Raw genomic sequence first — 18,707 nt, 5'->3', positions numbered from 1 at the left:
GACCTTGTGTGAGGAATGGGCAGAAACGTTTTCTACGACTCTTCCCAGCTCTTTAAAACGCAAAGATTTCTGGGAACAGTTTTGTACTTAACTGTGGTCTATCAATGATCAGTGTGGATTATGTGTATCTGGCAATGCTGCTTATTTTCAGATGATGGGACATCTCCTATCTGCTGTTGGCAGTTGCTTTTCTTTATGAGCCCTTTGCTTAGGGATGTAATCATGCATGTTTGCTTTACATTATCAATGGCCGTTCCTATATGCATCTAGCTCTGCTATTACCTTCTTGTTTACCAGTCATGTACGGTGCCTATTCTATATTGCTACATCAGCAATAACTTGTTGCCCTATATGTATTCACTTGCCTCGATAATAAATGAAGGGAAAAAACTGCCTATTTAATGGTCAGTAGTGCATTGTACTTTCCTGCGACAGGCTTCATTTTGACTCTCAAAGTACTGCCATGCTCGGCATTCCACACCTTTGGTTTGTCTGGAAAGATCTTGCGACACACACTGACAGTCTTCATTGAGAGTGTGAATTGTAAAAACGATATTGCTAGCTTGTCAAGCATTACATTAGTTAAGTTTACAAACCTTTCACCCTGCAGATAGTCCTGTCCACAAGCAGCCTATAGTAAGCTGCACCCTGTAGGTTCCCATGTTCTAAAGAAGGGTATTCGAATAGTAACAAGCCTTTTTTCACTTCAAATTTATTTTCCCCATCAAAGCTGCTCCATTATGATCTATCCGAAATTAATCCTGAATTGCTGCAAGTATTACAGATTTAGCCAGTAGTCAATTTTCAAAAGCATTAGTTTACACCACAAGTGGGGTTGCAGCTTTCAATTGAGCTTCATCTTAATGTGCCTGAAAGTCTGTACAGCCCTATCTCCTTTCTCGAGCATGACAATCCGTGTTATTGCAACACCAGGACTAGTTTTCCACATTTAAACATTACTATGAAACAGTTAAATTCCATGATGAATTTAGTTGCCATATAGAGTTAACCCTTGAAAACCGTTAAAAACATCCCTCTAATCGTTTCACATATTTGTTTCTCGTATAATAGGCGACTCGTGATGCACCCAGTCGGCTATTATAAAGAAATGGCATAGCCACTCCACTCTACTAACTTATTTCATTTGAGTTCTGATGTCACAATTTCTCGGTCAGAGACTGCAGCCTAGGGGCAAGACAGGTCAAGTCACACAGCACAATTAAAGTAGTTGTTACAAAGAACAAAATGTTGCTTTTCTTTCTTTTTTCGAGCAGAAGGGGATATTGAAGGAAGCTGGATCTTTATATATCAAAATTAGATCTTGTGGAGACTCAAAGGGTTCTCTTATGAGTGGACAGTGGCTTGCTACGGCAATCACAAGGTGCTCTGATTAGGGGTAGTGTGTTAGAGCAACCTCATCACAGATGAGTGTAAGCCATCTGAAAATACACACAATGGTCCGTAGATGAGACGTACGACTCAATAAGGAGATCTACGCTAATTTATAAAAATAGCAAGTATCTTTAAATATGTTTAAGCATCAGAAGAAAATCGTTCAGGTAAGTACGTTTTTAAATATGAATTCTTTTTAGTTCAAAAAGCCGACACAGTGCAATTTCTGGAGGCTTCAATGTTATAGGAGGAAATGTCAATGCAGCATTCAGGTATAGTACAGTGAATTGCGGGACCCTTCTCCAGGAGTTAAGGTGAGTGGTGGGCAAGGTCCAAGGCAGCACCAGCAGAACACCACCACCAGAAGCACTTGGGTGGCTGGGTGCAGAGGTGCAAAACGGCGCTGGTGCCCTAAGTTAGTCGATGGAGAGCGGTTGCGATAAAAAGAGGCTGCAGGCTTTTACTGAGGGAGCCAGTCGGCTGAACCAGCGGCCTCACAATGCTCGGGGACATGGGGACACCTTTGGTCTTCTCCATGGCCCACGGGCGATGGGTACAGAGGTGTCTTTAGGCATCAGGTTTTCTTACCAGGAGTAGTCGCTGGAGAGGGGGCCTGCAAGCAGAGGCTGCAAGCGACGTCGGAGAGTCCACAAGAGGTGTCACCACACCGGACTCAGTCTCTGAAGGGCTGGGGGACCACGCTGTCACTGTTGGCCCTCTTCATCTTTGGCCTGGAGCGACAGGTTCAATGGTGTCTTCAGGCGTCTGGTTTCTGCAGTCACTGAATCCTTTCAGGGGTCTTTGGATGCCTGCAGGATGCAGGGAAGCAGGTCCGCTGCTTTTTAGTAGATTTTGGTTCCTGGGTGAAGTGCTTTATTATCTCCTAGGCTTTGGGCACTCGGAAGCTGCAGGACAGACGACCTTTGGTGCAATTGGCGATGGAAGCAAGCTGGCAGGGTTGGCGCCAAGTCACTTGCTGAATTTATGGGTGTTAGGAGAGTGTAGGGTAGTGATCAATGGGCTACTGGCCCTTGGGGTCACTACGCCCCCAACATGGCTACTTTCCGAAGTATGCCCACCTCCGTTTAGCCCACCTTAGTGTAGGATTAGCGTGGGGGTGGCGCGCCTGCCTGACTAGCTAATATTCCAACCTGTCTAGGTGCCAAAGGAGCTCGGGACAAAGGGGGTCAGCTTCCTCTCCTGTGAGGGGAGCCAAATTTGCATTTAAAAGGTGGCAGCTCTTTGAAGCTTGCTATCCTAGGAATGCTGTGTGAGGGGGCGTGACAGGCTTTTGTTGTGGGTCCCCTGAGAGGAAAAGGCTTTCACCCTAGGAGGTCAGAACAGTATCTCTGGTAGCAGACTTGCAAAAACCAGTCAGCGAGCTCAGCAGAGGCTGGTAGGTTTTCAGGGGGCACCTCTGAGGTGCCCTCTGTGTGCATGTATTAATAAATCCAACACTGGAATCAGTGTGGGTTTATCATTACAAGATGTTTGATACCAAGCATCCCTATTTTCAGTGAAGCTATCATGTAGCTGGAGTACTCGTTTTCATCAGTGTCCAGCACAGCTTCCCTGTCCACTTGCAGTAATGGAACTGACCAGCCCAGGGGCAAGTCTGCTCATGCAGGTATACCCTCACATGGAATACCAAATACCCTGCCGTAAGAACTGCGGTTATTTTGACTTAGAAGTACTACATGAAGTGTTAGGGGCCTGGCACACAGGAATGTGTCAGGTCATGTTTTCAGTTTGGTCTGCACCGAAACACGCAGCCTGTAATTGCAGCTCTGCATGAGTTTGGTGAGGGGTCCCTTAGGGTAGCAAAAATTGTGCTGCAGGCCTTAGAGTACCCTCTTTAGTACCCCTGGCCCTAGGTACCAGGGGTTCAATTTACTAGAGACTTATAGAGGGTACTAAAACATTGCCAATTGGGGGTAACAATTGTACAGCAGTTTTGGGAAAGATCTCGCACTGGGGACCCGATTAGCTGGAACCCAGTGCACTTCCAGTCAAAATCACATCATGTACCAAAGTAAGCGTTTTTGACTATTTCAAAAAAAGAGTACTTTCCTACAGATATTAATGCTACCATGCTTATTTTGTACTTGGGTAATTATAGAAAAGTTTGTATCTTTATGCATGTTTCTACATTCTTAGTTACTGTGTCTTTTTTTTTAAACTGACTTGTATTAAACTGATTCCTTTATCTTTTTGCAAGAAATATTGAACAGCATTTTTTGCTGTGCTAAATTTTGCGCTAGAGATTCTATTTGTATTCTTCATTTTTGCAAACATCGTCTCTTTCCTATGAAAAAGCTACACACCAAGGATTTAAGTGGTTTGTGGGAAGGTGATGGCATGACTTCAGAGTTCCATAAACTTATAAAGGAACTTGGCCTTCAGCCTCGTTCCTCTATATGGTCATGCAACTCCTCTGTGGCTTGCACCATCCTTATAATATGACCGGGGGTACTTTATCCCATATATCAGAGTTCTTCAAACTGTGGGGCGCTTTAGATTGTTTCCCACTGTCTCAATCGATGGGGCACAATGTACTCATACTTTTGTATTTTTGAAAGAAAACCAAGAGCAGTTCGCTTTTGGTTTCACAGCACAGGAGACTCACTGCCTTCCACTGCAGCTGACACATTTCAGCTCTTGGAATTAACCATCCTGGGACGGTTAGTTCTTTAAAGAAAGGAGGCAAAGTTTCTCTTTAAATTGCGTAAGTATGAGCATGCCATACTCACTGTTTTATTTCAGAATTACAAAAGTGAATATGTAATGTAGCCATTTTTCATGCTTATTTAATACATCATGTACTCTACAGGTTGGTTAGGCAACTCGCTTCATAGGAATTCATATTTTGTACAGTTAATAATAACTTTTTCCCCTGAGCAGTTTGCTGTAAGCCATGGGTAAACAGCATTCAGTGGGCAGATGCTCAAAACGCTCAGAAATTATAATGGGGTGGGGGTGCACAGCTTTACACTTCCTCAAATTAACCTGGGGTTTTTCATAGGAAAGATTCACCGTGCATAACTCCGAAACCACTAAGTTAAAAGCCCATCAAATTGTAATGGCGAAGGAGCTTTTCGACCATTCAGTGTTCAGCCAGTTCTTGGTTTGGTGAATTTTAACTTAGCTCTTTTGGAGATGTAAGCAGAAATGTAATTCTCCACGGCATGTGCCCGAACTATGTTTAATACCTGATATGGTTCACCATCACTGGAAAAACAAGTATGATGGATCTCTCTTCCGTGGTCTACAGCATATTGCGCCTCACTGTTTGCAATTTGCACCTGGTTGCAGTGACAGCTGGTAGTTCTGCTTCTCTTTGGTTCGTAAAATCCTGTGGGCCCACTGGACCCGGGCAGCCGGCAGCTCTCCAAGTACCCTGTTTGTAAATGTGATCTGGGCACTGGGTCCACTCACTTCTCCACAGTTCACAGCGCTTGGTTGAGAACAATTTTAAGACCGATATTTTTGTATAATAGGCTGAAAACAAATGGGACAAATGAAGAGCAGTTGGCTCATGCTACTGTGCGGTTTAACAGCCAAGGTTCCTTCACATGACAGAGCGTAATCAATTAAGTGATGACCATTTTAGTTTTACTATGTGAATGGAATTCAAGTGGAAATGGTGCTGTGAGTCTCAGAAGGCAAATAAAAAAGCAAGAGCTATGAAGGCCGTTGTCAGTGACAAGGTTGAAATCCTTTGTGTATGCAGCCCTGAACCTGAATGTTTGATTTTTTAATTTTTTTGCATTTACATGTACAGATTGTGCCATGCTCATTTTGTGCCAGCAGCAAATGGGCATTTATGTGAATTGCAAGTGTGGCTAGTTAGCACAATTTGCTGCTGTCGCATTTTGCTCCCAAATAAACGCTTCGTGATCCCACAACAAAGTGCTTGGAAGGTTGGGTGTCTCCAGTCTTGTGAAAAGACAGAAGAGACCGTTTGATGATGGGAAATTTTGGCAGCCTTTCCATGACTGTGTCAAACAGAAGGCTTTCTAGCAATGGATGCAACTCATGCCTTATATTTATGTTCGAGGCATGTGGGCTGCTGAATTCATATCTGTGCATAGATCGCCGCCTAGTGTTGGGTCCGGATGTTTGCACGTTGTTGTCCTGGAAGAGTCTTCGAAGTATCCTTGGATAGGTGACTCCTCCCCTGGACTACAGTGCGCATGGGCATCCTCTCCATCCTCAGATTGTTTTTTTCCGCCATTGGGTTCGGATGTGCTATCTTAGCTCAAGTTAGGAAAAAATTTTGTCGAGGCCACAAGGCCTTTAGTTCGCGTCGGTACTGTTTATCGATCGGTTTTCGATACTCTCTGTTAGCTTTGTTCGCATTTACCTGTCCATCAACTACTTCGACGATGGAATCGAGGACGCCATTCAAAAGGTGTCCGGTATGTAATGCGAAGTACCCACACATCGACGTCCATCCGGTGTGCAACAAATGCCTTTCGCCGGACCACGACGAGTCGACATGTATGGCCTGTGCCCGGTTCCGTTCAAAGAAGACTCTGCGGAATCGTCGAGCGGCGCGGCTCGAAGCGCAGCACGCGGCACCGGCCCCAGCTGACATCTTCGACGACGCGGACGACGTCGAAGAAGTAGAAGTCTTACCCTCCAGTCCCGTTTCCGACCAAGAACCCGGATCGGACGAGGCCGACGAGTCACTCTTCCACAGAGGTGAAGACGACACCGAGGTAGGAGACGACGAGGAGGCCTTAGGGGCCGAAGAGAGTAGCTCCGATGATGAACAAGGCCTACCTGTTCAAACCGAGAATTCACCAGTGCCACAGACTATGGCTCCGGTCGAGGGATCGCCTTCGGGCCTTACCCGAGACCTATCACGCAGTCCTTCGGCCCCGCCCTCGGGCCCGGCCTCGGACGTTCAGCGGCAGCCATTACCGCTTAAGCCAGCTGGTTTCCCTTCCACGAAACCGAAACCGAAAGCTGCTCAGGTTCCTACGAAACCGAAACTGAAAGTGGCGCTAGTCGGATCGAGGCCTTCAACACCTTCGACGCCGGCGCACCGTGTCGGCACCGACCGCACCAAGGGGGACTTCGGTGCCGAACTCGAGACGGGCGACATGGGAGTCGACAAACGGAAGAAGGCCATCGGCGCCGAAAAACCTGCTCGGTTACCGGCGTCGACGCCACCGACACCGAGGGCCGTCCCGCCTGCTACGCCTCGCAGCACTCCCTCGACGACACCGAAACCTTACGTGTCGAAGACGTCGACGGTGATCTCCGCACCTCGGCTCGATGCACCACGGGCGCAGAAGATATCTGCAGCCGCCTCGACGACCCTGGCGGGGGCCACGACCTCTAAGGCGCCCCGAGTACGGCCTGGCGCAATGCCAGGCTGCAAAACCAAGGCTGCCCTCCAGGACCAGTCGGGTTCGATCGATCCAGCGGTTTCGTCGGTGCCGACCAGCATTACCTTCGGCTTGCCTCCATCCACAATCCCGAAGGCGTTTCAACTCAGGACACAGGCCACCAAAACTGCGGTTACGCCTGTCGAGCCGTCTCCGTCACGCGTCATCGACGCCGACACTGGCAGGATGATTCTCCACGACCGAAGGATAACTTCGGAACCGCCATTGGAACCTTTCAGGATCCCGCTAAAGAGGAAGCTGCCTGTGGACACAGAACCTCTCCTGTATGAACCCTTTCATTCACCCTACCAGGATCCACACCGGGCCTCCCCCGCACGCTCCGACACGGATGCATTGGAGGACTACATGGGTGAACAAGTCCCCTACCATGTGGACACGGACCCTGATGACCAGCAGGACCCTGACCAAACTTGGGGCGACCCTGCAGACCCCAGTGCACCTCTTGATGCACAGGACCCACAACTATATGGGGCAAAAACGTCACCCACAGAGGATACTGCGGCGTTCAACGCTCTGATTGAACGGGCGGCGAACAACCATGATGTACAGCTTCACTCTGATATCATCGAAGATGACTTTCTAATGGACACCTTTGCATCCTCAGAAAGACATGTAAAGACTCTGCCAATGTTGAAGGGGGTCCTTAAGCCAGCCACTGACATTTTCAGGGAACCCACCAGGGCACGAGTGATAAACCCCAGGATCGATAAGAAATACAGATCAGCACCTGGAGATCCTACTTACATCAGAGGACAATTACCACTCGACTCCATCGTTGTGGCGAATGCCCGCAAGAGGGCACACTCGCAGACAACGGGTGACGCTCCTCCCCCGGACAAGGAGTCCAAGGTGCTGGAGACCTCCGGCAAGCGAGTTGCCGCACAAGCTGCAAGCATATGGCGCATAGCTAACACTCAAGCGCTCCTCGCTCGCTACGATAGGGCGCACTATGACACAATGGAGCAACTCCTTCAACACCTCCCTGACCCCTACAAAGAAGGTGCAGAAATCCTTATCAGAGAGGGACAGCTACTCACAAATGCTGCCATCAAATGTGCACTAGACGCTGCTGACACGGCTGCCAGGGCCATCAACACTAGCGTCATCCTACGACGTCACGCCTGGCTACGTATCTCAGGATTCAAGCCTGAGGTACAAAACAATATCCTTAATCAGCCCGTCAACCCCGACTTTTTGTTCGGGCCTGAGGTTGACGCCACCCTCGAGAAGATAAAAAAGGACACGGACACTGCAAAGTCCATGGGCGCCCTACAAACTCAGTCCTTTCGGAGCGGCTCCTTTCGTCGCCCCGGAAACAAGGGTGCAGGCAGAGGACAGGGGTCACAACAAACATATAACAAGGGTAATACGCAGACCACCTACGATAAGAACACCCGAGGTGGCTATCGTGGCTCCAGTACCAAGGGCAGAGGACGTGGCTACGGCAACACCAGGTCCTCCCCCAAGAACAAGCAGTGACGCCCTCTCCCTTCCTCCCGACCACATAACACCTGTCGGGGGAAGGCTACAACGGTTCCTGTCCACGTGGAACTCCATCACCACGGACAGGTGGGTCAAAGATATTATAAAATACGGTTACTGTCTGGAGTTAACTTCCACTCCACCCACAATACCACCAAGAAACCGCCCTATGTCCTCAGAGCACTTGACGCTCTTACAGCAAGAGGTAGAAAGTATGCTTCTAAAAGGCGCTATCGAGGTCGTACCCGTCCACGAGCGGGGCACGGGGGTTTACTCCCTCTACTTCTTAATTCCAAAAAAGGACGGGTCGCTCAGGCCTATATTAGACCTGAGACCCCTGAACCAGTACATTCTTTCGGAGCACTTTCACATGCTCACTCTACAGCAAGTCCTTCCGCTTCTCCAGCAGGGAGACTTCCTAGCATCACTGGACCTCAAGGATGCGTATTTTCACATACCCATCCACCCCTCACACAAAAAATACCTCAGGTTCACTGTTCAGGGGCAGCACTATCAGTTCAAAGTCCTTCCCTTCGGCGTGACAACAGCGCCCAGGGTTTTCACAAAGTGCCTAGCTACGGTGGCGGCACATTTACGGAGACAGCACATACACGTCTACCCCTACCTAGACGACTGGCTTGTTCAAGCGAGATCAGCCCAGCAATGTGCAAGCCACGTGTCCCGTACCATTCACCTTCTCTGGGATTCTCACTAAATTACCCAAAGTCTCATCTCCAGCCCGCACACGTACAACAGTACCTAGGTGCGACTATAGACACTCTGGCGGCCACAGCTCAGCCAAATTTAGTGAGGATCAACGGCATACAAGCGCTGATCTCCAAGTTCAGACCCAACCACTCGCTTCCAGCGCGAGTGTTTATGCAGTTGATAGGCATGATGGCCTCCTGCATCTTCATAGTCCCGCACGCGAGATTACATATGCGCCCACTTCAGGAGTGCCTAGCACGTCAGTGGAATCAGGCTCAAGGACAGTTGAAAGACCTAGTGTTGGTGAGCGGTCGGGCATACAACTCTCTGCATTGGTGGAATCCACAAAACCTTTGCAAGGGCCGACCGTTCCAAGAGCCTGTTCCACAAATAGTACTGACAGCGGACGCGTCTCTCCAGGGATGGGGAGCTCATGTACTCCACTACACAGTGCAGGGACTATGGACGACACAACAGAGGAAGATGCACATCAACCTTCTGGAACTGATGGCAATCTTCCTGGCCATGAAGGCTTTCAAAGTACATATGTGCAACAAGGTCGTGTTGATCCGGACGGACAACATGACCGCAATGTACTACATACAGAAGCAGGGAGGGACACACTCTCCACAGTTGTCTCATCTGGCTCAGAGCATGTGGAAGTGGGCCATTCAGAGGAACATGTTCCTCATGGCGGAACACCTCCCCGGCAAGGACAACCAGATGGCGGATCTGCTCAGCAGACACAGCCACCAGATGCACGAGTGGGAGTTACACCCATCGGTACTCCAACCGTACTTCCAGCAGTGGGGTCACCCAGAAATAGACCTATTCGCGACAAGCGAAAACGCAAAATGCCAAAGCTTCGCCGCCAGATTCCCACACCCGCAGTCGCAGGGCAATGCGATATGGATGAACTGGTCCGGCAAATTTGCGTACGCTTTTCCCCCAGCACCGTTGATACCGCTGGTGGCTCGCAAACTCCGACAACACTCCCTGACACTCGTCCTAGTTGCTCCCACGTGGGCACGCCAGCCGTGGTACACCACCTTCCTCGAACTTTCCGTGGTACCGCATCAAAGGCTGCGGATCAAACCCGCGCATTTGACGCAGAACCATGGAGAGGTTCAGCACCCAGATCCGCAACAGCTGAACCTGGCGATCTGGCTCCTGAAGTCCTAGAGTTTGGCTATCTCAATCTGCCACCTGACTGTATGGACATCATCAAGGAGGCCAGGAGACCCACTACAAGAGCTTGCTATGCAGCCAAATGGAAACGGTTCGTCATTTATTGCGGTAATAATGACATTAACCCGCTGGACGCATCCATCCACAACATCATATGTTACCTCTTACACCTATACCGATGCAATCTGGCGTACACCTCTATACGTGTCCATTTGACCGCAATATCAGCCTATCTGCAAACCAGGCAGCACCTCTCTCTCTTCAGAGTGCCTGCCATCAAAGCATTCTTGGAAGGACTCAAACGAGTCATTCCACCTAGTCACCCACCGGCTCCAATGTGGAACCTCAACTTGGTCCTCACACGCCTGATGGGTCCACCCTTTGAACCTCTACACTCATGCGAGATTCAATTCCTTACCTGGAAAGTAGCCTTCCTGGTAGCGATCACTTCCCTAAGGAGAGTTAGTGAACTCCAGGCACTAACCGTTCAAGAGCCATTTATTCAGGTTCACGCTAACAGGGTCGTACTACGTACCAACCCCAAATTCATGCCCAAGGTAATATCGCAGTTCCACATGAACCAGACTATTGAACTGCCCGTTTTCTTCCAAAACCCACAAACTGTTGCAGAGAGGGCATTACATACACTAGATGTACGGAGGGCCCTCATGTACTACATCGACAGGACTAAACCCTTCAGGAAGACAAAACAACTGTTCGTTGCCTTTGCCCCACACCACAAAGGTAACGCCATCTCCAAAGCAGGGATAGCCAGATGGATAGTTAAGTGTATTCAAATCTGTTATCAAAAGGCAAAACGCACATTAACTATTCCACCACGAGCCCACTCAACACGCAAGTTGGGGGCTTCCATGGCCTTCCTAGGAAATATTCCCCTGCATGATATATGCAGAGCAGCCACATGGTCCACTACACACACATTTACAAAACACTATTGCGTAGATGTGCAGTCAAAACAGCAGGCAGCTGTAGGACAGGCTGTTCTCAAAACACTTTTTCAGACCGCTGCAGCTGGCACGGGTAGCCGCCGCCAATAGAGGGCACTGCTATGTATTCTATGCACAGATATGAATTCAGCAGCCCACATGCCTCGAACTGAATATGCTACTTACCAGTATGCATCTGTTCTTGGCATGTAGGGCTGCTGACATTCATATCGCCCTCCCTCCTCCCCGGCGCCTGTCGCAGCTGCAGCTCTCAGAATTATTGCAAGCATGGTCATCACTTTCTGTATCTACTCCATCACTGCCACAATGGCGAAAAACAATCTGAGGATGGAGAGGATGCCCATGCGCACTGTAGTCCAGGGGAGGAGTCACCTATCCAAGGATACTTCGAAGACTCTTCCAGGACAACAACGTGCAAACATCCGGACCCAACACTAGGCGGCGATCTATGCACAGATATGAATGTCAGCAGCCCTACATGCCAAGAACAGATGCATACTGGTAAGTAGCATATTCATTCTTACTTTAGGACCTCTGTAAAGAGCCACTTATCGCCTGACTGAATAATGTCTGCACTTTATGCGGCATGCAGTTATATAGTAATACAATCGTAAGTATAAGGGCAATGAACACATAGACAACATGATTAACATTGCAGCGCATAGGCGGCTGTGGTGACTGGGCAGAGGGTTCTCGGGAAAAGGGCGACCTTACGAACAGTGCTTCCAACCAGTAAATTCCATGTGGGCAGCACTTCCTTTATATCGGAGGTGGCAGGTGGAGGCCCCCAGTACCATTTTTAGGCACCAAGAATTCTTTTTCAGCATCCAACTTTGGCCAAGAGCAAGAGAGCAAAGCAGAATAGGGAAAAAAGGACAAGAAAGCAGGAAAAACAGGGTGGAGGAAGGAGGAGGCGTGTGTTGGTTTGTTCAAGACCAGGCAGTCCTGGTATACAGCTTCCCTGGCTAGAGCCAGCGCTGGCAGAAGTAAAGTAATAAAAGCTTTGACCCCTGTGCTTTTTAAAAAATTAGGCACAGCCTTTGGCATCCACCGTAAACCACTTAATTTTTTAACAATCTTCATTACTCTCTTCCTAGACCCGCTTCTTGGAGGCTCACATATCCGTTGCGGCTGGTGTCTGTAAGCGCGGTGGAGCGGGCAACAAAATAGGTTTAATTTATTTATTACATTTTACCTATTCCGTCATCTGTCAACTTCCCCGCCGCCTCACTGCTCTTACCTGCGCCAGCCGCCGCTGCATTTACATGCACTGCAATGCTGCCAGTTCACTGTGCAGCTGGACCCAGATCAATTTGATCACCACAAAGTCTGTCAGACAGCATTGCTCTGAAGTAAAATAGGCAACATCATTTAGTTTTTATTAGTTCTGTTTTTTTTTTTTACCTAAGCCCGACATGTCCTAAACCTCAACTATGGGCACAAGTCCTAAAAAACACAAGTGGGGGGGGGGGACTAATATGAATAAGCAATGCACATTGGTGTCACATGACCTCACAGGAAGGGATTTCACCACCCTGTGAGATCCTTCTTCATAAAGGGAATGTGCTAAGCTTTCCTTCCTTCCTTCCTTGCTTGCTATGGCCACCTCCTTTGATAGTTACAAGTGTTTCATCAAGACAAAGCCTTCACTTGCATTGGTAACGCTCAACAATTTGAGAAGGTGCAACAACATGTCTGGGACTGAGTGGCTCACTTTCATTCAAAATGTTTATGAAGAGGTTAGTTTGTATTTGCCCGACTTGAGGGTAATTACTTAGGATGTGACTGGGCTGCTCCAGATTTCACTGTCCATTATGGCAAGTAAAACCCTAGTAAAAACAATTTGTGCACATTTTATCTTGGAAAATTTTGCTTTGTACTGTGTAATAAGCCTCTGTCATTTAACCACACCCACTCACAAACCTGCAGTTTACTGAACACTCTTAGGGTGTTTAACATTATTTGCAGGATATGGCTTGGGATATGCGAATGGCGGTCGATTATGTAGTGTATCAGAGTCAGGTGGTGGGGGGGGCCCTACATCTAAAAAATCCACTGGGAGGGGCTCAACCTAAAAAAGTTTGAAGACCTCTGTCATATATTCATGTAACGTCTATCCATGTCAGTAATTATCACGATCTTGCTGTCTATTTAAACAACAAAATGTGGGTTCAGTGTCTGGGCCAGTGGGGTTAATGTCAAGACATTGGCTGTTGTAATAAGACACACAGACTGATAAATGCTGTCAGTGTTATGCAGACTCTCTACATATTGATAGACAAAGACTGAACTTTCCACCTCTGTTGTTCCCCCTCGACTAAGCTATTCATGTGTGTGTGTGTAATCATTTAGAGGCATGCTGCAAACTGCATCCTTTTTTTTGTTTATTGCATTTCTATTTCTTTTAACACTCTAATTTTATTTGATTTCTTGCAGGCCGCAGAACTAGCCGAATTTACTGCGAAGATTGCTCTTCTTGAGGAAGCCAAGAAAAAGAAGGAAGATGAAGCCTCTGAGTGGCAGCATAAAGTAATAAATTGGTTTATGTTTAACTTTATAATCACATAGTTTGACTTGTATATTTGTTTGTGTTCATTCTTTTGCATAGCCAGGCTTTCAGATTAATGGTATTTCAGAATGGCCTAATAGCATAAACTGTCATTGTGCCAATCTTGCAGTGTTTACTGTGTGCATAAGTTAATACAGTTCATGCCTTGCTGCTCAGAGACTCAGTATAAACTTGTTTTGCTAACATGTCAATTGGAATGACGGACAACGGAAGCTAATCCGCTTGAACCATTCTGCTTTTAGGATGTGTATTTAAAGTCGCCATCCCTTGTTTTGTTTTTTATTATACTCTGTCCCATTTGTGTAGAGTGTTCTGTAATCCAGAGAACCCTCTTAGTTCAGTCTGTAACAAAATTCTTGCAAATTTGAGTATGGAAGAACTTCATCTTGGACTTCTAACTCACCCTTTCATAAGGTAGTCTTGTCCTTTAATTTCTGTTTCCTAATTATTCTAATATGGATCCTGCTCTTCTCAAAAAGAACATTGTAACTTTAAATCGATATAGCTTTCTGTTCATGAGATTCTCTTTGCCTGTCGCTATGTGTGTATACAACACACACAACATTTTCTATAGTTTGCTGTGAAATATGGATTTCTTAATCATACTGACAATCTCCAAACACTCTGTAGAGCTTAAAAAAATTCACAGTGCTCCGAGGATTATGTGGCAAGGTTATTTTAATTAGACAGCAAAAAAAACAGCAGGGATATACAAAAGTATTAAACATTTAATGTCCTGTCGTAACGGAAGAAATGGTCCGTATTCAGGATGGTATGTTCATGTAGTTTATTAAGTAATTAATAAATGAAGTAAGGTACAAATAACGAAAGAACAAGGTAAGTAAGAAACCCCAACAGGAGCAGCCTGCTTGCTGCTCAGCCCTACTCTCAACTGACATTCATGCACGCATACAACAATCTATGACATCATACACTCATACTAACATTCTACACCATCACTGGCTGAGCAGCAAGCTGGAAGCAGACACAACACTTCTCCCCCCTTTAATAAACATCAAAAATGAAAATGCAAAGAATAAGCATAATAGCAACATCACAGGGAAGAAGCAAGCAGTCAGAATGTCAATAAACAAAAGTAACTAAATGAGAACATATTGCAATTATTATGCTAGAGGATTCTGCAATAAAACAATGGAATTAATAGGCAGACTAACGATGAGAAGATAAACACTAAAATAAGGAAGAAAAAGGGAAATGCAAACCTCGACCAGGAATAACAGGAATATACAAATAACACACACCCATCTTCCCCCTTTAATAAACGACAAATTGTTAAAAGTAATTGAATTTGTAAGCAAATCATAAAACCTTACATATAACTGAGATTCAGAATTACACAACTTAGCATGCTGGAAAATGGCACCTTGCGGCTCTGCACAGACACTGTTCCGCTCTGGAAATGACTTGCGGACCTTTATATGCGTTTGTCCAGCGCACTGACATCTGTACTTTCTTCTCCATCAGACACCGCTCCAGAGCTCCCTTTGTACCACTGAGACATTTATCTTCAACATTTGTGCAAGCGATATCACCCCCAAAAACTACAGGTTTAAAGCCTTGTATGGACTGTCACCACCAAATGTCTGTGACAGATCACCAACAGTTATGCTTGTGGTGCCTGGGGTTGAGCCACGGCTAAAAGGCTTACACAAACTCAGCATTGATGAACCTTGAGGTCATTAGGGAACGCAAGGCACAACACAATGACACCAAGCATTAGGAGACTCAATGTTAGGGCTACGCTAAGTCATAGTACTCGTCCAAAGCTTGTTCCTGGTCTTGTTCCCAGAGTCGCTCAGCTGCTAGAGAGGCCAGTCTTAGTCACGCTCCAAATGATAAGTTAGCGCTACAAAGGAACCTAAGAAATCAAAGTGGGACTTGTCTCCCTCACACCACCTGCATTTACCTGAGATGAGGCAGGGGCAGTGCCACTCTTCTTGTTCTTGCTCCCGAAGTTGGCCACATTCGGAAGGCATACCGCAATCAGTTTTCTGGGGCCGAATGCCATGCATCTTCAAATCGAAGAGTTACTATTGCATGCCTCCTGGCTCCAAGGAGCTGAGAGACCCTCCACCTAATGTACTGCCGGCCGGTTCGACCTTGACGCCAGTTGGACCCTCCGGCTCCACACTCTACCTACCGTTCTTCTTTCCCGCAAACTGTGCTGCCCTTGATTCCTCAACACCAATGCCAGCAGGGAAGGACCTGATTGTTCTCTCACACATCAATCCGATCTCGACCGAATTTGCGGCTAATTCTGCCTGAGGCAGCTCTTCCTCCCTTGGCGATACCATCCCTTCAAGGGAGGCAGCTCACTTTGCATTCACTATTTGGCACTGACTAAGATGACTATCACCAAAAGGAAGAGTTCACTCAGCCCAACAATAATGACAATTGGTAAAAGGACTTTCAGGAGGCTAGTGTCCTCGAAACCTCTCTAGGGACGGCATTTTTTCTCTCCCTCCACCCCCAACATCCCCTAGCCTTTTGTGCCTTTATGGATTGGGCGGCCGAAGTTCTTGACCTCCAGCTCCCACCATATAGGTAAAAACTAATGTTCTTACAGAGGTCCTGCAACTTGGACTGACTTCTGCTGAGCCTCTTCTTCCTCCTAATGAGTCACTGATAATCATTTTAATGGGGTCCTGTACAAAAGCTTGCTCTAGGCTCCCTGTCAACGGACAAATTGCGAGGCGCCATCGTCCTGCTCTGGGTGACGTTTCTTTCCTGTCCCAGGAATCTTCACCGAACAGCCTTATCGTTCAAACCTCCACTACTCCTTCTAATCCGAACAACGTTCCTAACACTCCCCCTTACCAAGAATCTAAGCGATTCGAAACATTGGCCAAGCAGGTCTTTTCCTCCAGGAACTTGGCTCTTGGTTCTGTCAATGCCATCTGCTTACTGGGGTGCTACTCCCATACCCTTTGGTATTCAGTGGCACAAGTTCTCACCAGTGTGCCTGGCAACCTTTGCCCTCGTTAAAGCAATGCAGGATGGTTATGATGCAGCCAAGTTCGCGATTAGTTGTTGCTTGGACAACACTGATTCCAGTGAGCAAACTATTGGCATGGCTGCAATCAGCTGGGTTCTGTGGAGACATCTTGTCCTCCCTGATGGACATGCCCTTTGACGGAACACACTTGTTCGGGGACAAGGTTAATTCCGCTCTGGAGTTATTTGAAGAGCGCATAGCTACGACTCTATCTGGGGCTCTACACCCCTTCTAACCAACCGCACCAGTTATAACGCTCTGTTCATGTATTTAGGTGAGGCACTCTTTACTGCCAGCTGGACTAACCCGCCCAGAGGATATCTAGCAGTATCTGAAAGAGACTATTAGTTTTGGATTCCTTACTTTAGAATTACCCCCAGCCCAGGCGTCGGACTGGATCCGGAGAATTTTTCTTCAGCAGTACCCCTGCGCACTGGTAGGTGGCATCCGTTGACTCCACGTTCGTCATTGGCTCGTGATCGACGGAATTACGTCGCGGTGTCTACTTAGACACTGCCCCTGCGCGCTGACGTCAGTTCTTTCTTTTTCCGCGCGAGCCAGCTCAGATCCGGAGAGAGAGGTACCCTTAGTCTTTTTTGACTAGAGTTTTTTCGACTTTTTGTCGACTCCTGGTGCATGGGATGTAACATCGACGGCATGCCTTCAAACCTTGTGACTCCTGTCACAAGTTGATGTCGGTCACTGACCCACATCTCGTGTGCCTCTGGTGCCTGGAGCGCGACCATGACCTGAAGTTGTGCGGCGCAGGCCGGGTCGTGAACCCCAAGTCTTTGCGGGGGCGGTCCTGAGAGCTCCTCGACCTTACGACACCTCCGGCGCAGAATCCATTGACTACACCTCCGCCGCCTTCAATGCCGGTTGTGTCCCCAGCTGGCGTCGACCCCGGCCTCCCCCTCGACATGGACACGGAGCTGGACTGGCATCAACCAATGCCGGTCCCGGCGCCGATCAGTACTTTTGTACCTCTGTTCTATCCTGGCGTTCCTTATCGCCCTGAGTGACAGCCAGAGGAGGGTGAGGAGGACAGGGAGGGGTCTATTGACCCTCTATCAGACCAGCTGGAAGAGCCGGACTGGAGAGAGAAATTGGGTGAGGCCAGTGGTCTGGATACATCTCCAGACCTTGGTACGCTTTCTCCCCTTACCATGGCTACAGAGGAGGGAGCCTCCTACGCTGTGGTGTTGCGTAGGGCGGCTGAGGGCCATGAGCCACCTACAGTGGCAGTCAGGGCTAACCTCCTGACTGAGGTGCTTCAACCAGCAGCAGCCTCTTCAGGGCCCCTACTGCCATTCAATGGGGCCCTCAGAGACATCCTTCTGGGCACCAGGTCCAAGCCCAGCACAGGGGCTCCTGTGGATAGGGTGATTGCCCGATGCCACCGCCTGGCCCTGGGTGACCCCATTTTCCTCTTCCAACACCCTACCCCTGAGAGCTTGGTAGTCCAAGCCTTAACATCCAAAGGCGCATTCCCTACTGCTCCCCCAGATAGGGAATATAAGAAGCTGGATCTTTCTTGCGAAGATGTTTTCTTCCGCCAGCTTAGGACTGCAGTCGGTGAACACCACATGTCTCTTGGGTCATTACACCCACTCTGTGTGGGACACGGTTGCACAGGTGCAGCCACAGTGCCTGGAGGAGGCCCGGTCCGTTCTCTCCTGTGCGGTTGCTGAAGGGAGGGATGCGGCAAAGTTTGCAATTCGCTGTGGGCTGGACACCACCGACTCGCTGGGCAGGACGTTTTCAACGTTGGTAGCCCTGAGACGCTACGCCTGGCTGAGGTCCACTGGCTTCTCGGGCAAAGTCCAATCGACTCTTTTGGACATGCCCTTTGATGGCAGTCTCTTGTTTGGTGACAAGGCGGACAATGCGATCTACCGAAGGGGTGCCCCACCACGTTCTGCCCAGAGCCACGGGCCCGCCAGGATGTCCAGCCTCTATCGGCAAGG

The 18,707-nt window shown here is 48.2% G+C and overlaps 1 protein-coding gene across 1 annotated transcript in view; it reads left to right on the top strand.

Annotated features, from left to right (window-relative positions):
- RDX (radixin) overlaps window positions 1-18,707 on the top strand; it is a 573,297-nt gene that overhangs the window by 431,875 nt on the left and 122,715 nt on the right. Inside the window, exon 12 of the mRNA XM_085621534.1 lies at window positions 13,592-13,684. Coding sequence (XP_085477660.1) covers window positions 13,592-13,684 — 93 coding nt within the window. The remainder of the gene's footprint in view (window positions 1-13,591; window positions 13,685-18,707) is intronic.

Source organism: Triturus cristatus, chromosome 8 (genome assembly GCF_964204655.1).
Source record: "Triturus cristatus chromosome 8, aTriCri1.1, whole genome shotgun sequence".
Lineage (NCBI taxonomy): Eukaryota > Metazoa > Chordata > Amphibia > Caudata > Salamandridae > Triturus > Triturus cristatus.
Note: the sequence above shows the minus strand (reverse complement) of the source record. Positions and strands in the feature narration are given on the sequence as shown.